The sequence below is a fragment of the Microcebus murinus genome, chromosome 10 (assembly GCF_040939455.1).
Source record: "Microcebus murinus isolate Inina chromosome 10, M.murinus_Inina_mat1.0, whole genome shotgun sequence".
Classification (NCBI taxonomy): domain Eukaryota; kingdom Metazoa; phylum Chordata; class Mammalia; order Primates; family Cheirogaleidae; genus Microcebus; species Microcebus murinus.
In genome coordinates this window covers 6,253,061-6,273,441 of record NC_134113.1, presented here as the reverse complement: position 1 = coordinate 6,273,441, position 20,381 = coordinate 6,253,061, and the positions used below count along the sequence as shown (strand labels likewise).

At 53.4% G+C, this 20,381-nt stretch overlaps 2 protein-coding genes and 1 pseudogene across 8 annotated transcripts in view; all 3 read right to left on the bottom strand.

The window, feature by feature from the left end:
- Positions 1–811: 811 nt before the first annotated feature.
- The window catches only part of PACSIN2 (protein kinase C and casein kinase substrate in neurons 2), a 131,086-nt gene continuing 111,516 nt past the window's right edge, over positions 812–20,381 (bottom strand). For 6 of the 7 annotated variants that reach the window (XM_012741717.3, XM_076006938.1, XM_076006935.1 and 3 more), the window contains 7 exons: positions 20,185–20,340; positions 16,439–16,614; positions 15,006–15,126; positions 9,097–9,218; positions 7,101–7,223; positions 6,345–6,541; positions 812–2,444 (listed from right to left, as the gene is read on the bottom strand). In XM_012741717.3, the coding sequence (XP_012597171.2) occupies positions 2,332–2,444; positions 6,345–6,541; positions 7,101–7,223; positions 9,097–9,218; positions 15,006–15,126; positions 16,439–16,614; positions 20,185–20,340 (1,008 nt within the window). In that variant the 3' untranslated portion in view covers positions 812–2,331. The remainder of the gene's footprint in view (positions 2,445–6,344; positions 6,542–7,100; positions 7,224–9,096; positions 9,219–15,005; positions 15,127–16,438; positions 16,615–20,184; positions 20,341–20,381) is intronic. The other variant, XM_012741719.3, reaches the window with a different exon arrangement.
- Positions 9,256–13,006, bottom strand: LOC105858527 (small ribosomal subunit protein eS4, X isoform-like). Its single transcript, XM_012741720.3, has one exon. The coding sequence runs from the start codon at positions 11,940–11,942 to the stop codon at positions 11,136–11,138; it is 807 nt and encodes a 268-aa protein (XP_012597174.2). The 5' UTR covers positions 11,943–13,006; the 3' UTR covers positions 9,256–11,135.
- Positions 10,925–11,047, bottom strand: LOC142873488 (uncharacterized; annotated as a pseudogene).

Genomic DNA, 20,381 nt, shown 5'->3' with positions numbered 1-20,381 from the left:
GGGCTGGCATCTGCCTTGGCCGGTGGGTGACTCACTGCTGGGCTCTGACGCCTCAGAAGCTGGGAGAGCAGGGGACCTGCCTGCGTCAGATAAGGAGCCTGGGTGGCAAAGATTCCCCCCTGCCCTTGCTGAGCTGGGGCAAAGCCACGCTGCAGGGGCAGCTGCCCGCCTCACTCCTGCTGGCTCCTGCGGGCCACATGTCCAGATGGGGGGCTTTCCTGGGCAGCCTGACCAGGGCTTGGTGAGGGTGGCACAGCAGCCCTCACGTCTTGTCTCTCTCCCGCTGCTAACTGGCCAGGGCAGCCAGGCCAGGCCTCCTTCCTCAGTTTACCCCATTGGGGATAGAGTGGTGTTCCTCAGGGACTCCGCTCAGCGACTGGGACTAGCTGGGACTCCTTGGGTAGAGCCGGCTCTTGCAGCCTGTTTCCTCCTCTGGAAAATGGAAATGGGAGGCTTGCCCGCTCCCCGTGGGGCTGTTTGCAGCTATAAGAGTAAAAGGTGGAGCCCCAGGCCTGGCACACAGCAAGTGCTCAGGAACAAAACGTGCTCAGGGAGAGTTCCGGGTCCTGCTGTCTGGGCCCGGAGGCAGGGAAGCCCAGGAACTACAGAGGCAGGTCTCCAAAGAGGGGGGCCCCAAGGGGCTCAGGTGCTTCAAATCCCCAGTCTCCGGTTTGGCAGGGGCAGTGGGACATGGCCCCTCGGGCAGGGGTCCTGTGTCCTGGACCTTGCCTGGTTCCAAAGCTAGTAAACCCCGAGGAGGACGCGGCCACCAGGTGACGTGAGCATGAGGGCAGATGCACAGCAAAGGGACTTTCATATGCACAAGATCAACTGTTTATTGCTTTTTCCTAAAATACTATACATTTTAAAGGAATGAAACTTAAAAGACAACAATTTTTGGTAAATCTGTAGCATAGGATTGAGGGTTTCTGCTGGTAAGTTCCATGACAGACACAGACACACGTCCACTTTCCGAGCAAGACGCCGAGCTTGCTGGAAAGGGCGGAAATGCATAGCTCGTGATGGCGGCGGGGGCGGCACCGCGTCTGAGTTACATAAAATAGAATCTTGCCCGGCCCCACCCGCCGGCCACGTGACCACAGTGTAGCTCTGGCCACAGCACCCCTGGCTCTCTGGCGACTAAGGACATTCAGAGAGGCCTGTGCTGTGGGTGAGATCCAGCTTTTGTTTGCCCACAAGGAACACAGATGGCTGGGAAGCGTGCGACGGCTGCAAAGACATGGGCGTTTTACAGTGTTCTGCTACGGGCCTAAGAGTGAAGCCGCAAGGCCAAGTCTCCCTCCAGCGTCTCCATCGCGGAGGGGCCCAGCGCCCACATCTGTGCCTGGGCCAGGGCCAGCGGCCAGCCAGGCCTGTGCCTGGATGCCGCAGACTTCACGCACTTTACAAATGAAAGCCACTGTCAAAAGCCGTCAAATCTCATTAAAACAGTAGACAAGCTTTTTAGATTTCTCTGGACACGAATAATATACACAGATATACACAGAGACAGATGCGTTTGCTTGAAAAGTTAGTCTTCTTACTTTTTAACCTTCCAAATCACTGATAAGACTGTTAATTTGTAAGAGAGTAAAGTTTTAAGCAAGATTAGAGTGACGATTTTTAAATATGGCGATTTAGGGAGCACTGCGTACGGCTGTATCCGACACTTGCGTTCAGACGCCCGGAGCACAGAGGGCGCGCACGGTAGGAGCCCGTGACATGCGCCCACCTTTCTGCGACAGTCTCCCACCGCTCACTCCGCACAGAGGCGGCTGGTTAACAGTGTAGCACAGAGACGGAGACAGTGATTCCTGGAGACTGGTGTCCATCCATCTGTGTGGCAATTTAAGTATGAATGAATGGAAGAACAGGTATAAAAAAAGTATAACTGTACACAGCCTTTAAATTAAAAACCTCAAAATCTTTACTCAGAGAATGGCATGTAAGTTTGTTCATTTAAGTTGCAAGTGACAGGACTCGCCAGAGAAAGTGATCAGTGAACTAGAATCAGCGTAACCCATTGACTCGGAGGAGAGGAGACAAGGTCAAGAGCATACAGATCCATGATAAGCCAGCGGACGCGGCGGGCGGCGGCAGGGCCGGCTCCTTCTCTGCTGTTCCGCTCAGATGCTCCAGCTGCACTCGGAAAGGTGCCGCGTCCCCAGTGAAGTGACCAGCTCATCCGCCTGCCAGGGACACCCTGAAGCCAAGAACAACAGAACCTTCATCTTCTGCGGGAACACGAGTGGATGCCCATGTGGCCCGCTGGAGGCACCGCAGCTCCTGGCCCGCCACCTCCGTCCGTCTGCCGGCCTGCCCCATAGCCCGTCACTGGATCGCCTCGACGTAATTCGCAGGGTACAGGCCAACCTGCCCACTGTCCAAGCGTCCCTTGCACCAGCCTTGCTCATCTTCATCCTCCATCTTGGTCAGCTCATCCCCTGCACACAAAGAGGGAAAGGATACTCTGGTTTCTCTTCAGATCGTATAAATCTTTCGCCTTTTACAAAGAGGGAAAGGTCTTGGTGAGAGGGCGGGTGACACCAACCATGGGTTGGAGAGCTGTTTCGCATGATTTGGGGCCACGGAGGGTCTCTGCCCTGGGTGGAGGGGCAGGGATTCACTTGGGGGCAGGGCAAGGGCCTGGGTAGTTCTCTACTAAACTGCATTCCCTCCTCCTTTTTTAGAGACGAGGTCTCGCTCTGTTGCCCAAGGTGGAGTGTAGTGGCATGATCATGGGTCACTATAGCCTTGAATTCCTCAGCCTCTTCAGTAGCTCGGACTACAGATGCACCCTCCAATGCCCAACTAATTTTTTTTTTTTTTTTGAGATGGGTTCTCGCTATGTTGCCCAGGCTGGTCTTGAACTCCTGAGCTGAAATGATCCTCCTGCCTCAAGTCATTGGGATTACCATTGTGAGCCACTGTGCGCAGTATACACTGCATTTTAAGCTGCCTCTTTGGTCACATGGCCTCTGAGAGGTCTAGAGAGGACAGTCGCACACAGTGACCCCAGAGCAAGCAGCTCTCAGCTACCGCAATGGCTCCCACAGAGACTGCAGAGCCGAGTGCTGTGGGCATGCGCCTCCCTGCCTGCCTCCGGCTGGGGAGGAATGCTTCCCAGGCCATGCCCCTCCCTCGCACCCCGGCTCTCCACTGCCGTCCTCCCTGCCTGGGCCCCCTCCGCTCTTCTTGTATCTTGCTCGGCATCTGCTGCTGTGGTCACTGTGCCCTTGTTAACCCATCCCCACTGCCAGATGCCAGGCTGTGTGAGGGGCAGGGACCACATCTGACAGCCGTAACTGCACGTGGCTCAGGCCTTATACAAGATGACATTTATCAATCCCTCCCCACACTGTGAGGTGGAAGCCATTGCCACTGTTCTGGAATCTCCCATGGCTGTACGTGTTAGTGTGGTTTATCTTTTGTTTGTTCAAACTTGAAGGAGCCCCTACTTTGGGCCAGGCTTTGGTAAAGGAGGAGATACAGATATGAGAAGAACAGAGAGAGCCCAGTCTTAAAGGAGACAGGGACAAGATCAAAATCGTGGGCTGGAAAAAAAAATAAATAAATAAAAAAAAAATCGTGGGCTGGGTGCGGTGGCTCTGCCTGTAATCCTAGCACTCTGGGAGGCTAAGGTGGGACGATAGCTCGAGTTCAGGGGTTCGAGACCAGCCTGAGCAAGAGTAAGACCCCATCTCTACCAAAAATAGAAAAATTAGCCAGGCATGGTGGTCCATGCCTGTATTCCCAGCTACTTAGGAAGCTGAGGCAGGAGGATCACTTAAGCCCAGGAGTTTGAGGTTGCAGTGAGCTATAATGGTGCCAGTGTACTCTACCTGGGGTGACAGAGTAAGACTCTGTCTCAAAAATAAATAAGTAAATAAATAAATACTTATTTTTTTAAAAAAGTGACCAGGGCAGTGATGGGGGAAGTAGCACCAGGGCAGGGTCCTGGGTCTGGCATTTGCCCATGAAGGGCCTTTGTGCTTCTAGCTGGTGACTAACTGCAGAGGCTACAGGGACCTGCTGGCTCAGACCTCCTCAGGAAGAAGCCACTAGTGGAAATTAGTAGTCTCCCATGCTGTTCTGCCTTCACGGTTAGGCTTGCAGCTCTGTCTCCCTGCCATGGGTCCACGGTTCAGAAGCAGATACAGGTCTCCCCGGGCAGGCAGTGTGCCTGGTTTGGCAACGTCTCCCAGAAGTGGCAGCGATACTGGTCACGATGCTACGGGGCCAACACCTGGGGCTCCTGGTGCCCCCGGGACTGCCCAGACTCAAATCCCAAAGCCGGCCCTCACCGCTGGGAGACGGGCCCAACTGCCTCTGCTCCCCTTGTCTGTGGACTGCGGATGCTGTGAGAATTATGGGTTAAAACGCAAATGGACCCTGGGACAGTGCATGTAAACACTGACTCATCCTGCTGCCACCACCAGACCCGTTGTCCTGCAAATCTGACTTAGAAGCATCAGCGGCCACCAGGAACCAGCCATCTTCTCCCAGCCTTCCGCCACGAGGGCCCAATGCTTCCCTTGCCCTGCCTTTTGGGCTGCTGCGTCCACGGGCCCCACTCCAGGCTTCAGGGGCTAGGAGAAGGCCCCCTATGTGAAGCCGTCACGAGGTGGGAAGTCCACCCAGGAAGGGCTCCTGCAGCACATGCGACCCAGCGAGGCAGCCAGCAGCCAGGGCACCGCGAAAGCTGGGAGACAAGCGCGCTGGCTGGGAGCTCATTTTGCATCGTCAGGGAGCAAAGTGCCACAGAAGACAGACAACAGACAGGAAACCTCGAGTTATGCAAATGTGAACTGGGGGTTACAAATGTTCATTTCAATCAGTTTGCTTTTTTTTTTTTTTTTTTTTTGAGACAGAGTCTCGCTTTGTTGCCCAGGCTAGAGTGAGTGCCATGGCGTCAGCCTAGCTCACAGCAACCTCAAACTCCTGGCTCAAGCAATCCTCCTGCCTCAGCCTCCCGAGTAGCTGGGACTACAGGCATGTGCCACCATGCCCGGCTGATTTTTTGTATATATATTAGTTGGCCAATTAATTTCTTTCTATTTTATAGTAGAGACGGGGTCTCGCTCTTGCTCAGGCTGGTTTCGAACTCCTGACCTCGAGCAATCCACCCGCCTCGGCCTCCCAGAGAGGTAGGATTACAGGCGTGAGCCACCGCGCCCGGCCCAGTTTGCTTTTGACAATTTGCTTGGACCTGGAGGAAACATTTTAAACCTATAAAATTACTGTCAAACATAATAGATTGAATAAGATTGAAAAAGGATTAGAAATTAAAAACAAATAACAAAGTCAGAGGTAATAACCCCAACCAAAGATATCAGAAAACTGGCCAAAGATGGCTTAAAGGCAATAACAAAATTTCGAAAACTGGCCAGAGGAACCTGATGACCTCCCCAGAGGCAAGGGGACGGCTGGCGGGCACCGCTGCGCACCCAGGGGAAGCAGCTAAAGCTGGGTCAGGAGCCTGGCCTTTGGGCACAGCCCCACCCCACCCGAGCAGGGGGATGAGGCAGTCGTCAGGACGCGTAGCCTAGGGGCAGGGGCACGCCTCAGCCTGTGAGTTCTGTTCCAGCACGCCTGTTCTTGGAGGGGTGGGTGCTGGCCCCAGGACGGCATCGAGGAGGGGGCAAGGTAGGGGGAACTTAGGTTGCTGTGGCCTGCTCTGGCCCTAGGCCCCTCCAGCCTCCTCTACAGGCTCTAAGTGCCTTCACACTGAAGGCTGCAGCCCATTTTGGTAAACTGTAATTAGTTTTTTTATTTTTTAAAAAAGGCATCATATAGGAAATCTCCACCACCAGCAGAGCACACAGGAAGGACCCAGACTGTTGTGTAAAAGCATGGTTTCTGCTGTGGTGACACAGGTGAGCGTGGCAGGTGTGTACACTTGGCTGCAGGAAGAACGTCTGAAAGGTGCTGCCTAACATAAAGCCACACCTGGCCCAAGGTCACACACCAAATGCTGGGGGCTCCTCTGGCAGCTGGGACCCCTGTGGAAAGGTCTCCCTTGGGGACCTGCAGGGCTGGCTGCTCCCAGACTGCATGTGGGCAGCCTACTGGTCTTGGCCAACAGCTTGATCTGTGTGAGCTGCCCATGCCCTGCTCCCAGCCCCAGCGCACACGGGTGTCTGGGCAAAGGCGCAAGGTGCCTCATTGTTTCCTGAGTTCTGGCGTCAAGCACCGGCTGCTTTCCAAATTGGAGAGCGGCAGGGCCGGCAGTGAGGACTCGCGCGGGAGAATAGCAGGAACTTTACTAGGCTTAGAACAAAATGCAAACCTCCCCTGGCTGGCTGGATGCCCTTGTCCCCAGGCGCTGGCGGGAGCCCACCTACCAGCCTTGAAGCTCAGCTCGTCATGCTCCTGGCCCTCGTAGTCATAAAGGGCCCGGACTCGCACTTCCATCCCTGAAGTGGTGTCCTCGTCGAATGGGTTTGAATCCCCGTTGGCATCCGTGGAGGAGAAGGGGTTGTTGGACTCATCATCTGACCAGTCAGTGGGGTAGCTCTGGGTCTTCTCAAAGCTGCTCACACTGCAAGAAAGGGGGTGACACAGGGCCCTCAGCAGGGGCTGGCAGAGGGCACGAGGCCTCACCCAGAGCCTCCGCCCTGTGAGAGGTGCAAGGCTGAGGGCTCCTTCCAGAAGCGCACAGCTCTCTCCAGCATGGTGGAGCCAGGCCCTGGTGAGAATTCATGCCATCCACATTCAACCTGAGCCTCCAACAGGCAGAGGCAGGGGGCTGGTGGTGGCCCACACCAGTGCCCCAGAGGCAGACATGGGGGCCCCACTCCTGCAGGTCCCCAGCAGGATGCCTGTCTTCCTGTGGTGGTGGTGCCCGGGCCTTGAAGTGTTAATGGAGGACAGAGAAAAAGCAACCAAAGATTGTTAGCTGTGCCCACCCCAAGAAATGGGGACGCCAGGGCTGTCCACCGGCAGGCGTGGGCCAGGTGTGCAGTGCGCCAGGTGCCCGCCTCCTGCAGGGCCTCACGCGCCACTGATGCTGATGGCAAGACCCAGGCCAGGGCCCTGGACAGAGAGGGAGAGACAGAGCGAGCGAGGTGGGAACCAGAGGGAAGCGTTTGTTCACCAACTTTTTGGTCTTAATGTCCTCCTTCTCACTGACGGTGCTGCCCGTGTCGTCCTCGTCCTCGAAGGGGTTGTAGCTGGACTGTGACTGCGCGGATTGCACAGGGTTGCTCGGGACACTAAGGTTGCTACGGGGAGAGAGAGAGCTTTCAGGGGACCCCAGCACAGCGGGGGCCCGAGGAGGGTTCTGGTGACTGACTGCCAGTTGCATGATCTCAAGGGACAAATCAGCTCCTCCTCTGACTGGAGGAGGACCATGTTGTTTCAACAGGAAGGTTGTTTAGTAAAGCACGTGGCAACACTGAGGCTGTGAAACTCGCTTAAGTGTCTAAGAGAGAACAGGATTCCATCTCCCTTCTTGCGTCTGGAGGCAGTTGATCCAGGCAGGGGCGCTGGGCTGGGGGACAACCACCACAGTGGGGGCAAAAGTGGGTTCCAGGTTCAGGGCTTCTCCCAACCCTCGTTCCCACACTGGGCGGGGGTCTCCTGAGCCGCTGACGTGCAGGGGTGCTCCTGGGCGCCCCTCCTCTTGACTACTGTAGGGTTCAGTGGCCAGTCCCCTGTCCTACTGGGGCTGGCGCTTCCAAAGTCAGGGCTAAAGCCTGCTGCACAGCACTTTCTAATAGACAAAAGGATTCCTTTTGTGCTCCAGAGAGAGAAAATCCATTCGTGCAACACTATCAACTGCCTGCTGTGTGCCAGGGCCAGAGTGAAGGCCCCAGAGACCGGAGCCAAGCCCTGTCCAGGAGCCAGGGAGATGGGCTGAAGGGACTGCAGGGCACTCAGTGCTATAAGGAGGCCATGACGAGATGGACTCAACATCCCACCCAGCGCCTGGCCCAGTGGCCCAGGCCTCCCTGGGCAGCACCACCCCTGGCTCCGCACCTTCAGGAAGCAGCACCCAGAACGCTGGATGGACAGCTCAGTCTGAGCTCTCCCAGCCCTGAGCTGAGAAGGGTGGTGTGTAAATGACTTAAATGCCACCAGAGTGACTCAGTGGCCAGCAACTGCATCAGCTTCAGCCTGGTGGGGGAGATTGGATCCAAGCCTGCTGGCACCTGACATTTAGGCCATGAGTCTGGGACCACCAGGCCCTCCTCCTCCCAGCTCCTTTCTCTGGCAGACGTCCGTGGGAGGGGTTGGTGGTGGGCAGCTGAGCTGGTGCGGCAGCTCCGCCCAGCCTGAGCCCACAGGTCTCCACCGAGGCAGTGTCTCACCCTCCCACCCTGCCCAGGCACACAGGTGCTAGCCTGATCTCTGGGACAGGCGCTTCCTGCTGAGACAGGGTGCACAGCAGCTAGATGACAAACAGCCACGTCTGCTGGGGCCACAGGAAGGCCACGGGAACCTGGGCTGAGCCTTCCTAGGAAGCCGCAGCCACAGTGACTATCACTGAGCACAGCACAGAAGCCTCTGGGCAGGCCGTACAGGGCAGGCCTACTCTAGCACACTCTGTCCAGGGGCTTTAATGACCATGGGACCACCCCTTATATTTAGCCAGCAACTAAGTCAAAAATAACCAATACTCTCAGCAAAGAGGTGATTTAAAAGGGGACACCTAGCAGTCCTCTCCTGCCCCTACCTCCCCTGGCACCTGCATACAACATGGAAAATAAGCACAAAGCTTGCCAGCACCCGAACTGCCTGAAGGGAACCAGTGACGGTGTGCTTCCACCTGCCACATCCATGCAGGGCAGTGCCACACAACTGGGGACACGAGTGACCAGCCCTAACAAAAGGTCCCCCCATCGCTTGGGCCTGATGGCAAAGGCTGCCGCTTTGGATCTTTCAGCAGCTCCAGCACTGGAGGGAAGATGATGCTTCCCAGACATGTCCTTGGGCCAACTGCCCACAGAGCCCAGGAAGCTTCTGGAAAGGAGCCCCTGGCGGTCTCCACAAAACTGGGGAATTTGCCAGCTGTCCATGTTGGGGCTGTCCTAGGACCACGAAGAAACTTGGGGGACCCCTCCCACAGGATGGAATGAGGCTGCACCCACTCACCTGCCGGGCTTGTTCTGCAGAGACTGGTCGCCTGTCTGGTTGATGCCTGTCAGGGTGACACCGTCAGCAGTCTTCTTCTTCTCTCTCCGGCTGAGAGTTCGATTCAGGTCTGCAGACCACTCCTAGGCAACAGGTGTCCAGGGAGGCAAAGCAGGAGGTTCATTTGTTGGAAGCCACATCCATCCACAACGTCCACCCAGCACTGTCCCTTGTCTTCCAGACCTCGGGCTCCCCATGCCCACCTATGGACCCAAATGACCTGAACGCCCTCCTCGCTGTTCAAAGTGGGGACTCCTCAGAGGGCCTGGCTGTCGATGCTGTTACAACTGCCCAATCCTCACATGTGCACCCCCTCCTGGGAGGAGCAGACTTTCTAGGACACCAGGTGGGTGCAGCACACCAGGGCCAACACACAGCATCCTGCATTCCTGCCCAGGCCCTCCCAGTCCTGCTCCCTGCCTGGCATGGCTCTCAGCCCCAGCCCCCTCAGACCTCCAGCATCCCCACCCTGTGTCCCATGAGCCTCTGAAAGGAGACAGGAGCTAGCCTAAACTGTCTCTGCATTACAGGGTCGAGACAGTGGGCTGAGGGACGCTGAGTAAGCCTGCCATATGGAAAACCAAACCCTGGATGGCAAATAAAATCAGGGGCCAGGAGGCTACCGCTAACGAAAGGGACAGGCAAGCAGACTCTGACCATGCAAGTCTCCAAGGAGCGGAGCCCTCCCTGCTGCGTTCACCCTGGAACTTCTGCTTAATCTGAGCAGCATGCTTGGGGCTAACAAGGCCAACTCGAGTGTTTATCTCCCTGAAGCTTTATTAGGTTGGTGTAAAAGTAATTGCCATTTGATATTGGAATACATTCTTAAATAAATGTGGTTATGTTATACATCATTTTAATGTGTATTTCTTGCTTTGTTATTTTGCTAATGATTTAATACTTGCTGTTTATTTTATATTTATTTTAGACTATGGAAATGTTAGACAAAAAGCAAATTCAAGAGATTTTCTTATTTGAGTTCAAAATGGGGCATAAAGTAGCGGAGACAACTTGCAACATTGACAATGCCTTTGGCCCAGGAACTGCTAACAAACGTACAGTGCAGGGGTGGTTCAGGCAGTTGTGCAAAGGATACAAGAACCTTGAAGACAAGGAGCGCAGTGGCGGGCCATCAGAAGTTGACAATGACCAACTGAGAGCAATCATTGCAGCTGATCCTCTTAAAACTACACAAGAAGGTGCCAAAGAACTCAATGTCGATCATTCTATGGTCATTTGGCTTTTAAAGCAAATTGGAAAGGTGAATAAAGCTCGATGAGTGGGTGCCTCATGAGCCGACCAAAAATCAAAAAAATCATTTTAAAATGTCATCTTCTCTTCTTGTACGCAACAATGAACCATTTCTCGATCAGATTGTGACGTGACGAAAGTGGATTTTATATGACAACCGGTGATGACCAGCTCAGTGACTGGACGAAGAAGAAGCTCCAAAGCACTTTACAAAATCAAACTTGCACCAAAAAAAGGTCATGGTCACTGTTTGGTGGTCTGCTGCCGGTCTGATCCACTACAGCTTTCTGAATCCCAGAGAAACCATTACGATCTGAGAAGTCTGCTCAGTAAATCAGTGAGATGCACCAAAAACTGTAATGCCTGCAGCCGGCATTGGCCAACAAAAGGGCCCAAGTCAACACCCAACAGCACATTGCATAACCAATGCTACAAAAGTTGAACAAATTGTGCTACAAAGTTTTGCCTCATCCGCTGTATTTACCTGACCTCTCTTCAACCCACTACCACTTCTTCAAGCATCTCGACAACTTTTTCTTTAAATTTTAAAATGTAAAAACTTTTGTCATCATGGCGGGGTATTGGGAAAAAAGTTTTCAATTAGCAATAATCATGCCTCAAATGAACGTCATTGGCTACGATACTGCCAGTGCACAAAGCTCAGCAACTTTTTTTTTTTCCACACTGTAATATCTTTAATTAAGTACAAATAACTTTTTAACATGTTATTATGTTACATGGAGACGATTTCACCCACAGCTCTGTTTGGCTGCCAGTCTCTTACCCCTCTCTTCAGCGATGGTGAGGCGGATACCTTTTCCTCGAGGAAGAGAAATCCATGGTTTGTTGCCTTTGCCAATAACGAAAATGTTGGAGAGGCGAGTGGCAAAGCTGTCGCCATTGGCATCTTTCACATGAACCACATCAAAAGACCCGGGATGTCTTTCTCTGTTGGTGATCACACCAATTCTCCCCAGGTTAGCGCCTCCAGTCACCATGCACAGGTTACCAGTGTCAAACTTGATGAAATCAGTAATCTTGACAGTCTCCAAATCAATCTGAATGGTGTCATTCACTTTGATGAGTGGATCAGGATAGCGGATGGTACGAGCATCATGAGTCACGAGATGAGGGATTCCTTTTGTGCCCACAAAGATTTTTCTCACTTTGCACAACTTATACTTGGCCTCCTCAGGTGTGATACGATGAACAGCAAAGCGACCCTTGGTGTCATAAATCAGACGGAAATTCTCTCCAGTCTTGTCAATGCTGATGACATCCATAAATCCAGCAGGGTAGGTTATATCAGTTCGGACCTTGCCATCGATTTTAATGAAGCGCTGCATGCAGATCTTCTTCACTTCATCTCCTGTCAGGGCATACTTAAGCCTGTTTCTTAGGAAAATGATGAGTGGGAGACACTCTCTCAGCTTGTGGGGACCGGTGGATGGACGAGGAGCAAACACACCGGTCAGCTTATCCAGCATCCAATGCTTTGGAGCTGCTACATGCTTCAGATGCTTCTTGGGACCGCGGGCCATGGCTGCGCTAAGCATGGAAAGAGGTCAGCAACTTGTTACAGGGAAAACGCTTCCACAACCAGCAGGATGCATAAAATGCTTTCCAAGAAATTGAGGAATCCTGAAGCATGAATTTTTTCACTATAGGAATAAACAAACTTATTTCTCATTGGCAAAAGTGTGTTGATTGTAATGGTTCCTATTTTGATTAACAAAGATGTGTTCGAGCCTAATTATAATGATCCAAATATAACGATCTAAAATTCATGATCCAAAAATGCAATTACTTTTGCACCAACCTAATAGTACTTTCCTAGCAGTGGACAGGTTTTATCAACTGTGCGGAAAACAGAGGAGGGCAGAGAACAAAGGCTATGTCTTGATTCCCCAGAAAAGCATGTGTGTGTGCATGTGTCCGCGTGTGCATGCACACATGCATTTAATGAACTCTCCCATGTCCACCCATCATCAAACAACTTTAATTAAAACTTGTATGAAAAAAAAAAAAAAACTTGTATGGTTGAGTCCACAGCTTTGCTCACGTGCGGTTACAGAACGTCAAGGTTATAAGCCATCTTAGAAACATCAAGTCTAACCTATCGGTTTGTCACATGAGGAAACTGAGGCCCAGAGAGGAAAAGTGACTTGCTCAGAGAATAGGTGGCAGACCTGGGCCCCTGACTCCAAATGTGGGTCATTTTTTGGTCTATTAATTATTTTCCTAACTGAACTCAAATTGGAACCTCAGAGCTCGCCATAGTGACTTTTGAATAGAAATCTATCCTGACTAGGCGGCTTCCGAGGGCGGACGGGTCAACATCGAGCAGACTTTGAATGGAAGGGCCAGCTTTTAACAATTCTGACAACAAGGCCACCTTGGCTGAATGGCTGCAAGCCAGGCAGGGAGCCACACACAGAGAGACCCCAGAGGCTGGAGACACGCTACAGGGGGCTTGGCACTCAGTGAGTTAGCCGGAACACAGACACTTACTTCATCCTTGTGGCATGGAAAATAAAAACAAATAATTTCATTAGAGAAAGTCAGGCACGTCCTACAACAGCTGCAAACTGTGCTGGTCCCAGCCCAGGGACCCATAGAGAGAAGGGCCTCGTGGGCTCCGGCCGGGACACCCACCCCCGTGGGACAGGCTCTCAAATATTCCTCCCCACTGTTGTCCTCTCAGTGTCAGCGGACACCTCTAGGGAGCCAGGTGAGTCCACAGGGGCTTTCCTGTGCCACGCTAGGGACAGTAGACACCTGCTGTGTGCCAAAACCCCAGCTGTGCACAAAATATATCAGTGTGCTTCTGTGCCGACCTGCTGGGCTTTTGTGCTGTCCCTCTAGGGCCCCTGCCACTCAGGAAGGCCCCTATGGAAGGGGCACAGCCTGCTCTGCAGCCTCCAGCTGGAACAAGTTCTGAGGATGGTGCAGAGGTACCCAGCTGCAGGCCCCACACTGTCATTTGGAGAAATCTTCCTGCGAAGGTCCAGAAAACAGAAGCCCAAGTGTGAGGACTGACAAAAATGCAACTAAGGAACCAAAGAGGCTTCTGTGCAGTGGGCCGGGGCCAGGGCGAGAGCCTGACAAGAGTCACTGCTCAGCAGGTGGGACCTTGGGCCAGTAGCCCTGCATGCACCAGGTTACCGCCTTCCCCAGCAACCCGAGGAGGTGTGTGCTGTTGTCATTTCCATTTTATGCACAAGAAAGCTGAGTCGCAAAAAAGAGCGAATGATTTACATCACTCCCTGGGTGGGCAGATACCACGTGCTTAAGCCTCTGTCATGAGGGAACAGGCATGGCAAGACTTTTGGCCTCTGCCTTCTATGCTACCTACCGTTGGAGGGCCAGATGGCGCCCGGTGACCCAACTCTAGAGCTGGATGAGTCCTGAGATCCTCAAGCTCTCGGATTTTGTAAAGCTATTAGAGGGCTCAGACCCATAAAAAGGAAAGTTCATTTTTTTTTTTTTGAGACAGAGTCTCACTGTGTTGCCCAGGCTAGAGTACCATGGCATCAGCCTAGCTCACAGCAACCTCAAACTCCTGGGCTCAAGCAATCCTCCTGCCTCAGCCTCCCAAGTAGCTGGGACTACAGATATGTGCCACCACGCCCGGCTAATTTTTCCTACATATTTTTAGTTGGCCAATTAATTTCTTTGTATATTTTAGTAGAGACAGGGTCTCACTCTTGCTCAGACTGGTTTTGAACTTCTGATCTTGAGCTATCCTCCTGCCTCAGCTTCCCAGAGTGCTAGGATTACAGGCATGAGCCACCGCGCCAGGCCGGGAAGTTCATTTTGAAGCAAGATTAATTGAATGTAACGGCTGGAATGTGGAAAAGTCCCTTGTTTGAAGGGTAAGGAGGGCTGCCCACTGGGACTGCCTCCCCTCCCCAGGCCACTGTGAGGTCCAGGGGCACTGTGGTTGCCCCCACTTCCTGGCCATCCTGCAGGGTAGGGTAGGGCAAGGACCCAAGGTCCTGTGTGTCCTGCAGTTCCTGTGACTCACTAGGAGAGAAGGGAATGCCAGTAGTTAACAAGTGACAGTCAAACGTTCTTAACTAGAAAGAATATAATTGTACCATCACTAGAGATTCAGAAGGCCTCAGTAAATGCCTGAAGACTCCTGGGACTCTAAACATCAACTTGGTCTGTACTGTGGCTATGCATAAAGGCTGCCTCATCAACAGGGCAAACTCCAACATAGAATCCAGAATGAGAAAGACTTTTTTTTTTTGAGTCAGAGTCTCACTCTGTGCCCTGTCTAGACTGCAGTGTTGTCATCTTAGCTCACTGCAACCTCAAATTCCTGGGCTCAAGAGATCCTTCTACCTCAGCCTCCCACATAGCTGGGACTACAGCCATGCGCCACCATGCCCGGCTAAGTTTTCTTTTTTTTTTTAATAGAGATGGTGTCTCATTCTTGCTCAGCTGGTCTCCAACTCCTGAGCTCAGGTGATCTTCCTGCTTCAGCCTCCCAGAATGCTAGGATTACAGGTGTGAGCCACCATGTCCAGCTAAGAAAGACATTGTATAATTCAACTCTGTGGACCCAGGTCCCCTCCCAGGCCAATGGGGTCAGGGGTGCAACCTCCTCTTACCTCAAACTGCGGCCAGTTCATGGCCATGCCGGGCCCATGATTGGCTCTGAACCACCTCAGGTCCTCCACCGCGTCGGCTGCCCTGATGCTCTGCTCCAGGTCGCGGTAAATGGTTTTGTAGCTAAACCAGGGAGAGAAGCACAGCTCTTTTGGAAAGCAGGCACCAGCCACAGCAGTCTCTGTGGTCTCTGCAGCCCACACTACAGTTGATTTTACAGACACAGATCAGGGACACCCCTCCCCTGGCTGAGGCGGAAGGTCACCTGGCCACCACATGCCCAGATGGGGACAGACAACCACCACAGCTTCAGCTTTTGACAAATGGGCTTTAAATCAAACCAGGGGGCAACAAATGAGCTTTGCTCTGTGCCAGACAATGCAAAAGGCATTGGCATGTGGACCACGTGGGCACCACTCTGTGTGGTCCCACAGGATCAAGTCCAGAGTTGAGGAAGAGAAAACTAGAGTATGCCAGCAAGTGTCCTCGTCCCTCATCTATGTCAGCAAAGCTGGAGGGTTTACATCCAGATGTGCAAACACAGGATGCGAAGATCCCCCAGTGCTGCAGGACACCGCCACCAAGACGAGTGGGGGACGCCTTCTGCTTGGCAGCTCTGATCTCACCTTCCCAGGGATCTGCCCCAGAGGGGAGTGGTATGGACCACTGCTGGACCTGATAGTCTCACTTATAATCTGTATGGCTGCCAAGTCATGCTCCCTCGCCAGGCCTCAGTGTCCTCCTCCGTTGAGCAGGCATAATGCCTTCTGTTAAGGGTTGGGTTGTGTTGTCTACAAAAGATAAGCTGGAGTCCTAACTCCAATGCCACAGAATGTGACCTTACTTGAAAATAGGGTCTTTGTAGGGGTAATTGTCCCTAATCCAATATGACTGATGTCCTTACACAAAGGAGAAATTTGGACCCAGAGACAGACACAGAGGGAAGACAGTCATATGTACAATGGAAGTTACGCAACACAGAGAAAAGCTGGATGCAAGCCCGGCCCTGCCCCTTGCCAGCTGTACATGCTGGGGCAAGTCATTTAACCTCACCCAGCCTCAGTTTCCTCATCAATAAGATGGGGACAGTGCCACCTACTTTATAAGACTGTCATGAACTCTGAATGGTGGCAGAGCAGCTATGCTTTTGACTATTCCTATACAGGAGGCAAAGGGAATGTAATTTCCTGTTAACAAGCCTTGACCTGAGGTTCGTTTCTAAGCGGCTTTGCTAGATAGATGACAGAAGTCTATGTCCCCTCAGTTAGCCTGGGCCCAGCAGAAGGGCCCTCCCTGGGCATCAAGATGACAGAAAAGCAGGAGAACCGACCCACCGAGAGAAGACTTCTGATTCATGCTGCTAACCCAAGCCTTGAGAGCAGCAACTTTGCACTTACCTCACCGAGATGTGTTTTTCAGCTCAAAAGAAACTTACCTGGCCACATTGGACAGGTCTAGGTGCTTCTGAACCTCCAGCAGAACCTCCCGGAAGAAGCGCAGGCGTTTCTCCTCAAATTGCTGGCACTGTTCAAACACCTGCTCCATGTTCTCCATGTACTGGGGTGTGCTCTGGTCAAGCTCCTTCAGGGACTTCTCATACTTCTCTTTGGTCTAAATGAAAACCCAGGCACAAGGTGAGGGTTCATTTCCATTCGCCCTCGGCTCACCGCACCCTCCCCTGGAGCTTCTCAGGACTCTCCAGATTCCAAACCCAAGGAGCTGGAGCTCTGGAGTCTGACAGACTTCAAGTTCAAGCCCCAGTCCCTCCACTTCTACAAGGTAAATGACACTCCTGGCATCTGCCCTCTCCATTGGATCATGGTGTAAACAGGTAGACCAGGCAAAGAAGCAGTTCCCCTGGGGCTCTGTGTGCATGGTCCCGAGCATGTCACACACCCTTGGCCTCTCTCCCTGTGAGGAAGGGCTGGCTGGGTCACCCTTGGGCCTCAGACCTGGCCTACAGCAGCAGTGGCTCGGTGAATCACCCTGAAGACAAGTTCAGGGCTGGGCCGAATGCTGGCATTCACTCTTGTTTTCTTGGAGTCTCATTGTCCTTATCAAACAATGGGGACACTTTCTTCTTCCTAGTGCTTTGATATTTAAGTGCCAGGAGCATTCGAGAAAGTCCTGCTTATTCTCCAGGCCACTCCTCCTCCTCAGGAAGCTGTTCCCTACCAGACTGTCCCAAGAAGGGTTTTATAAGAAAAGAGTTGTTAAAAGCAGGTATGGCCCATCTCAAGAAAGGATCTAGAGACAGCTAGAAAATGCGTAAAATCCTAACACTTGGCTAAAGTGAGCAGGTGCATCTGGCAGGGATGGGCTTTGAGGTCAATGGACCCCCCCTCAGTGTGCAGTGAGTTTTTGTTAGTTGGTGGGACCACGGTGGCCACCTGTGAAGTGAGGGATGGCAGGGTGGGGACCACCTATATGTTGCAAGTCTCTCCCCTCTTGAGACCCTGAGCAATGAGGGAGGTGGCCACAGGTTCCACCAGGAAACTGTGCTATGCTGTCCCTGATAACACTGTGGGGCCACCAGAGGCCTCTGGAGCACATTCTCTGCCTACCTGGGATGCTGGTCTCCTCTGTCCACTCTGCTCTCTCCCTAGATGCCCTTCTCTGACTCATGTCCTGGACGACTCCTCTTCACGCTCCAGAGTCCCCTCTGGAAGCCTTCCCCAGCCTTGAGGGGGCAGGCCCCACCATGCTCCCTGGGGCTCCCACCCTGGCCCCATGCCCTTCTCCTGCCATCTGTGGTTCCTTCCTGCTTCAAGGCTCCTGAGGTGGTTGGCCTTTGGTCCTCCGCGACCACAGGAAAGGGCCATCCCTGCCAGTTGGGGTGTTCCCAGCAGGAACAGCTCCACAGCGACTGTGGCTGTCCACCACCACCCTTCCACACTGCCCAGTGCCCAATGCCCAGAAGCCCCACGTGGGACCCCAAGCTCAGACACCAGGGATACGCAGCTGTGGGCTCAGAACTCAGCATCTAGGGGGTGCCACTGGAGTGACACAGGGTGCAGCCACCTCTTGGGAGCCTTCAAGGTACAGTTGCCTCCTGGGAGCCCTTAGGGCACCCAGTGGCAAGAGGGTGCCCCCTCCCTAGGCTCCTCCACACCTGGCCTGTGCCGGCCGTGCTGAGCCCCAGCACAGGCGGGTACAGAGCAGCATCCTCACCACTCAGTAAATCCCCCTGCGGAGCACACGGGAGGTTCCCAGCGAACATTCACAGGGTGGAATGACAGGCAGCCTTCACCCTCATGCGGACTGTAGTATTTTAGCACTGAAGCAAGAAGTTCCTCTCTGATGGACACTGTGAGATGCAGTTGCTACCCTGCCACTACAAAAGTACGTGTGCAGCCAGTCAATGCTGGTTTTTAGAAATTGCTTCAAGAAGGGCAGTGGGAAGGGTCTGTCCTCCTCTGAGGAATCCAGGCCCACAAGGACCACTTATGCTCTGAGGTCACTGGCCAGGCACAGAGACAGGGAGGGCCCAGGAAGCAGCCCACTACCAAGTGCCCCCATCATCCTCACACATGGTTATCTCTGGCCTCGGGCCCTGTGTCTGTTCTGCAAGAGCACCAATGGGTGCTGGCACTCCAGGCGCCTGTAAAACATGAAAGGCATCTCTCACCTCCCTTCTACCCGCAACATGGACATGCTGCCTGGGCATCTGATTCCCTGGGATCCTGGCAAAGGCCTTAAGAGTCCCCCGGGCCTTATGCTTCTTAGCCTAGGTGCCCCTCACTCAGCAGCCCAGTCCAGGGTCCTCCTTGGTCCCACAGTGGAGGCACCTGGGCTATTCCAAAAGTCCAGATTCCTGGCCCCAGCAATGGGGGATGCTCCCTGAGAGATCCAGCACTTGCTCTGAGTGATGAACTCTCATGGAGATGACCTGCCTCCTCACTACGCTGACGACACAGCAGCGGGGCACAGTAGAGAAAGGCTTCGGGCTTTGGGCTCACAAGTCCCTGCACTCACATTACCCGGTGGCATGTGATTTAACCTCTCTGACCTTGGTTTCCCCCACCCAGAACAGAGATGCCCCACCTTGTCTGAGGCCTGGCAAGCGTGGTAGGTAGTAACCATCTGCTCTGGACTCCTGCTTCCCCCTGGCCTCCAGTCCTGCTTCTGGGGTACAGCCCTCACTCGCTTCATTCCATCTCTCTCTGCAAGCATAGGCCGGGAATCTCCGCACACGGAAGCAAGCAGGCCCTTGGCAATGAAACCCCCCAGCCCTCGCCCCCTTATGACAGAGTGAGGGAGGTCCGTGGCCAAGCCTCTCACCTCCTGGGAACTTGTAAGTTACACGAAGATGCCATTAAATCCAGTGACTCTAGGGCCTTCCAGGCAGAATTACCTCCTACATCTCTGGAGCACTTCACCCCTTACAAAGTGTTTTTGCAAAATCATGTCATTTGATTGTCTCACTAACTCACAAAGGCAGAGAATCTCCTTTCACAACAGAAAGGGAAGGGCACCCAGGACACCACATTGCCTGTTCACTCTCTATTCTTGGCCCAAACCACCATCCCGCCACCCTGGCTCCACGGCCTCTGCCTTCCTCTTTGGGGCCTGTCACTGATGAGGCTGCAGGGCATCTCTGTCCCCTCCTGGCCTGGCTTCCCAGATAAGCTCTCCCACCCCCAATCCCCTCCACCAGGTCTCTGCCGCCAGCCAGGCCTCCCCGCACAACCAGAGCAACCCTTCTGAACCAAGTGGCCCTCTACCCTTGTCCTCCCCTCCCCAGGCCCTCCTTGGTGGCCCGTCAGCAGCATTAAGCAACTCCCTCAGCCTGGCTGTCCAGGCCACTGGCAACTTGGGTCCTCACAGTCCCCTACGACAGCTTATGCATCAGTCTCTACGTTGACCACGCCCCTCCACGCCTGCATTTCTGGCACAAGCTGCTCCCCTAGCAATCCCAGCCAACCTGTGTCCCTGAGTACAGGTAACTATGCCTGCCCAGCACCCGGTTCTGGCCCTTGTCCAAGGAGGTGCGATGGCTATGATAAGGTAAGGTGCCAGGGTGCTCAGCTGTGCCACCCTGTTGAGGGCAGGGATGTGTTTTATTGCTATCTACCCCTCTACACACCCACCCAACTGAGCAGCTACAAAGGCATGCTGTGTGCTGGACACGTGAACAAGTAACACTGACACTCCACACGTAAAAACAAGCACACGATTTACCTTAAGGACATCTTGCTTGCATTTTTCTACTTTGTCTTGCAATTTCTTAAGCTGTTCAGGGTTGAGGGACGGGTCTGCTTTGCTGTTGGCCTCTCGTGAGATGGCCAACTTCTCCTCTTTGCACGCTGTGTGGTGGGCTTTCTTTGCTGCCTCCACCTGCAGGGAGAGTGAGTACCTGAGTTCCCCATGGCTGAAAG

Bases quoted from the DNA above. Each gene is read 5' to 3' on its own strand.
- LOC105858527 (XM_012741720.3), bottom strand. From the start codon at position 11,942: ATGCTTAGCGCAGCCATGGCCCGCGGTCCCAAGAAGCATCTGAAGCAT.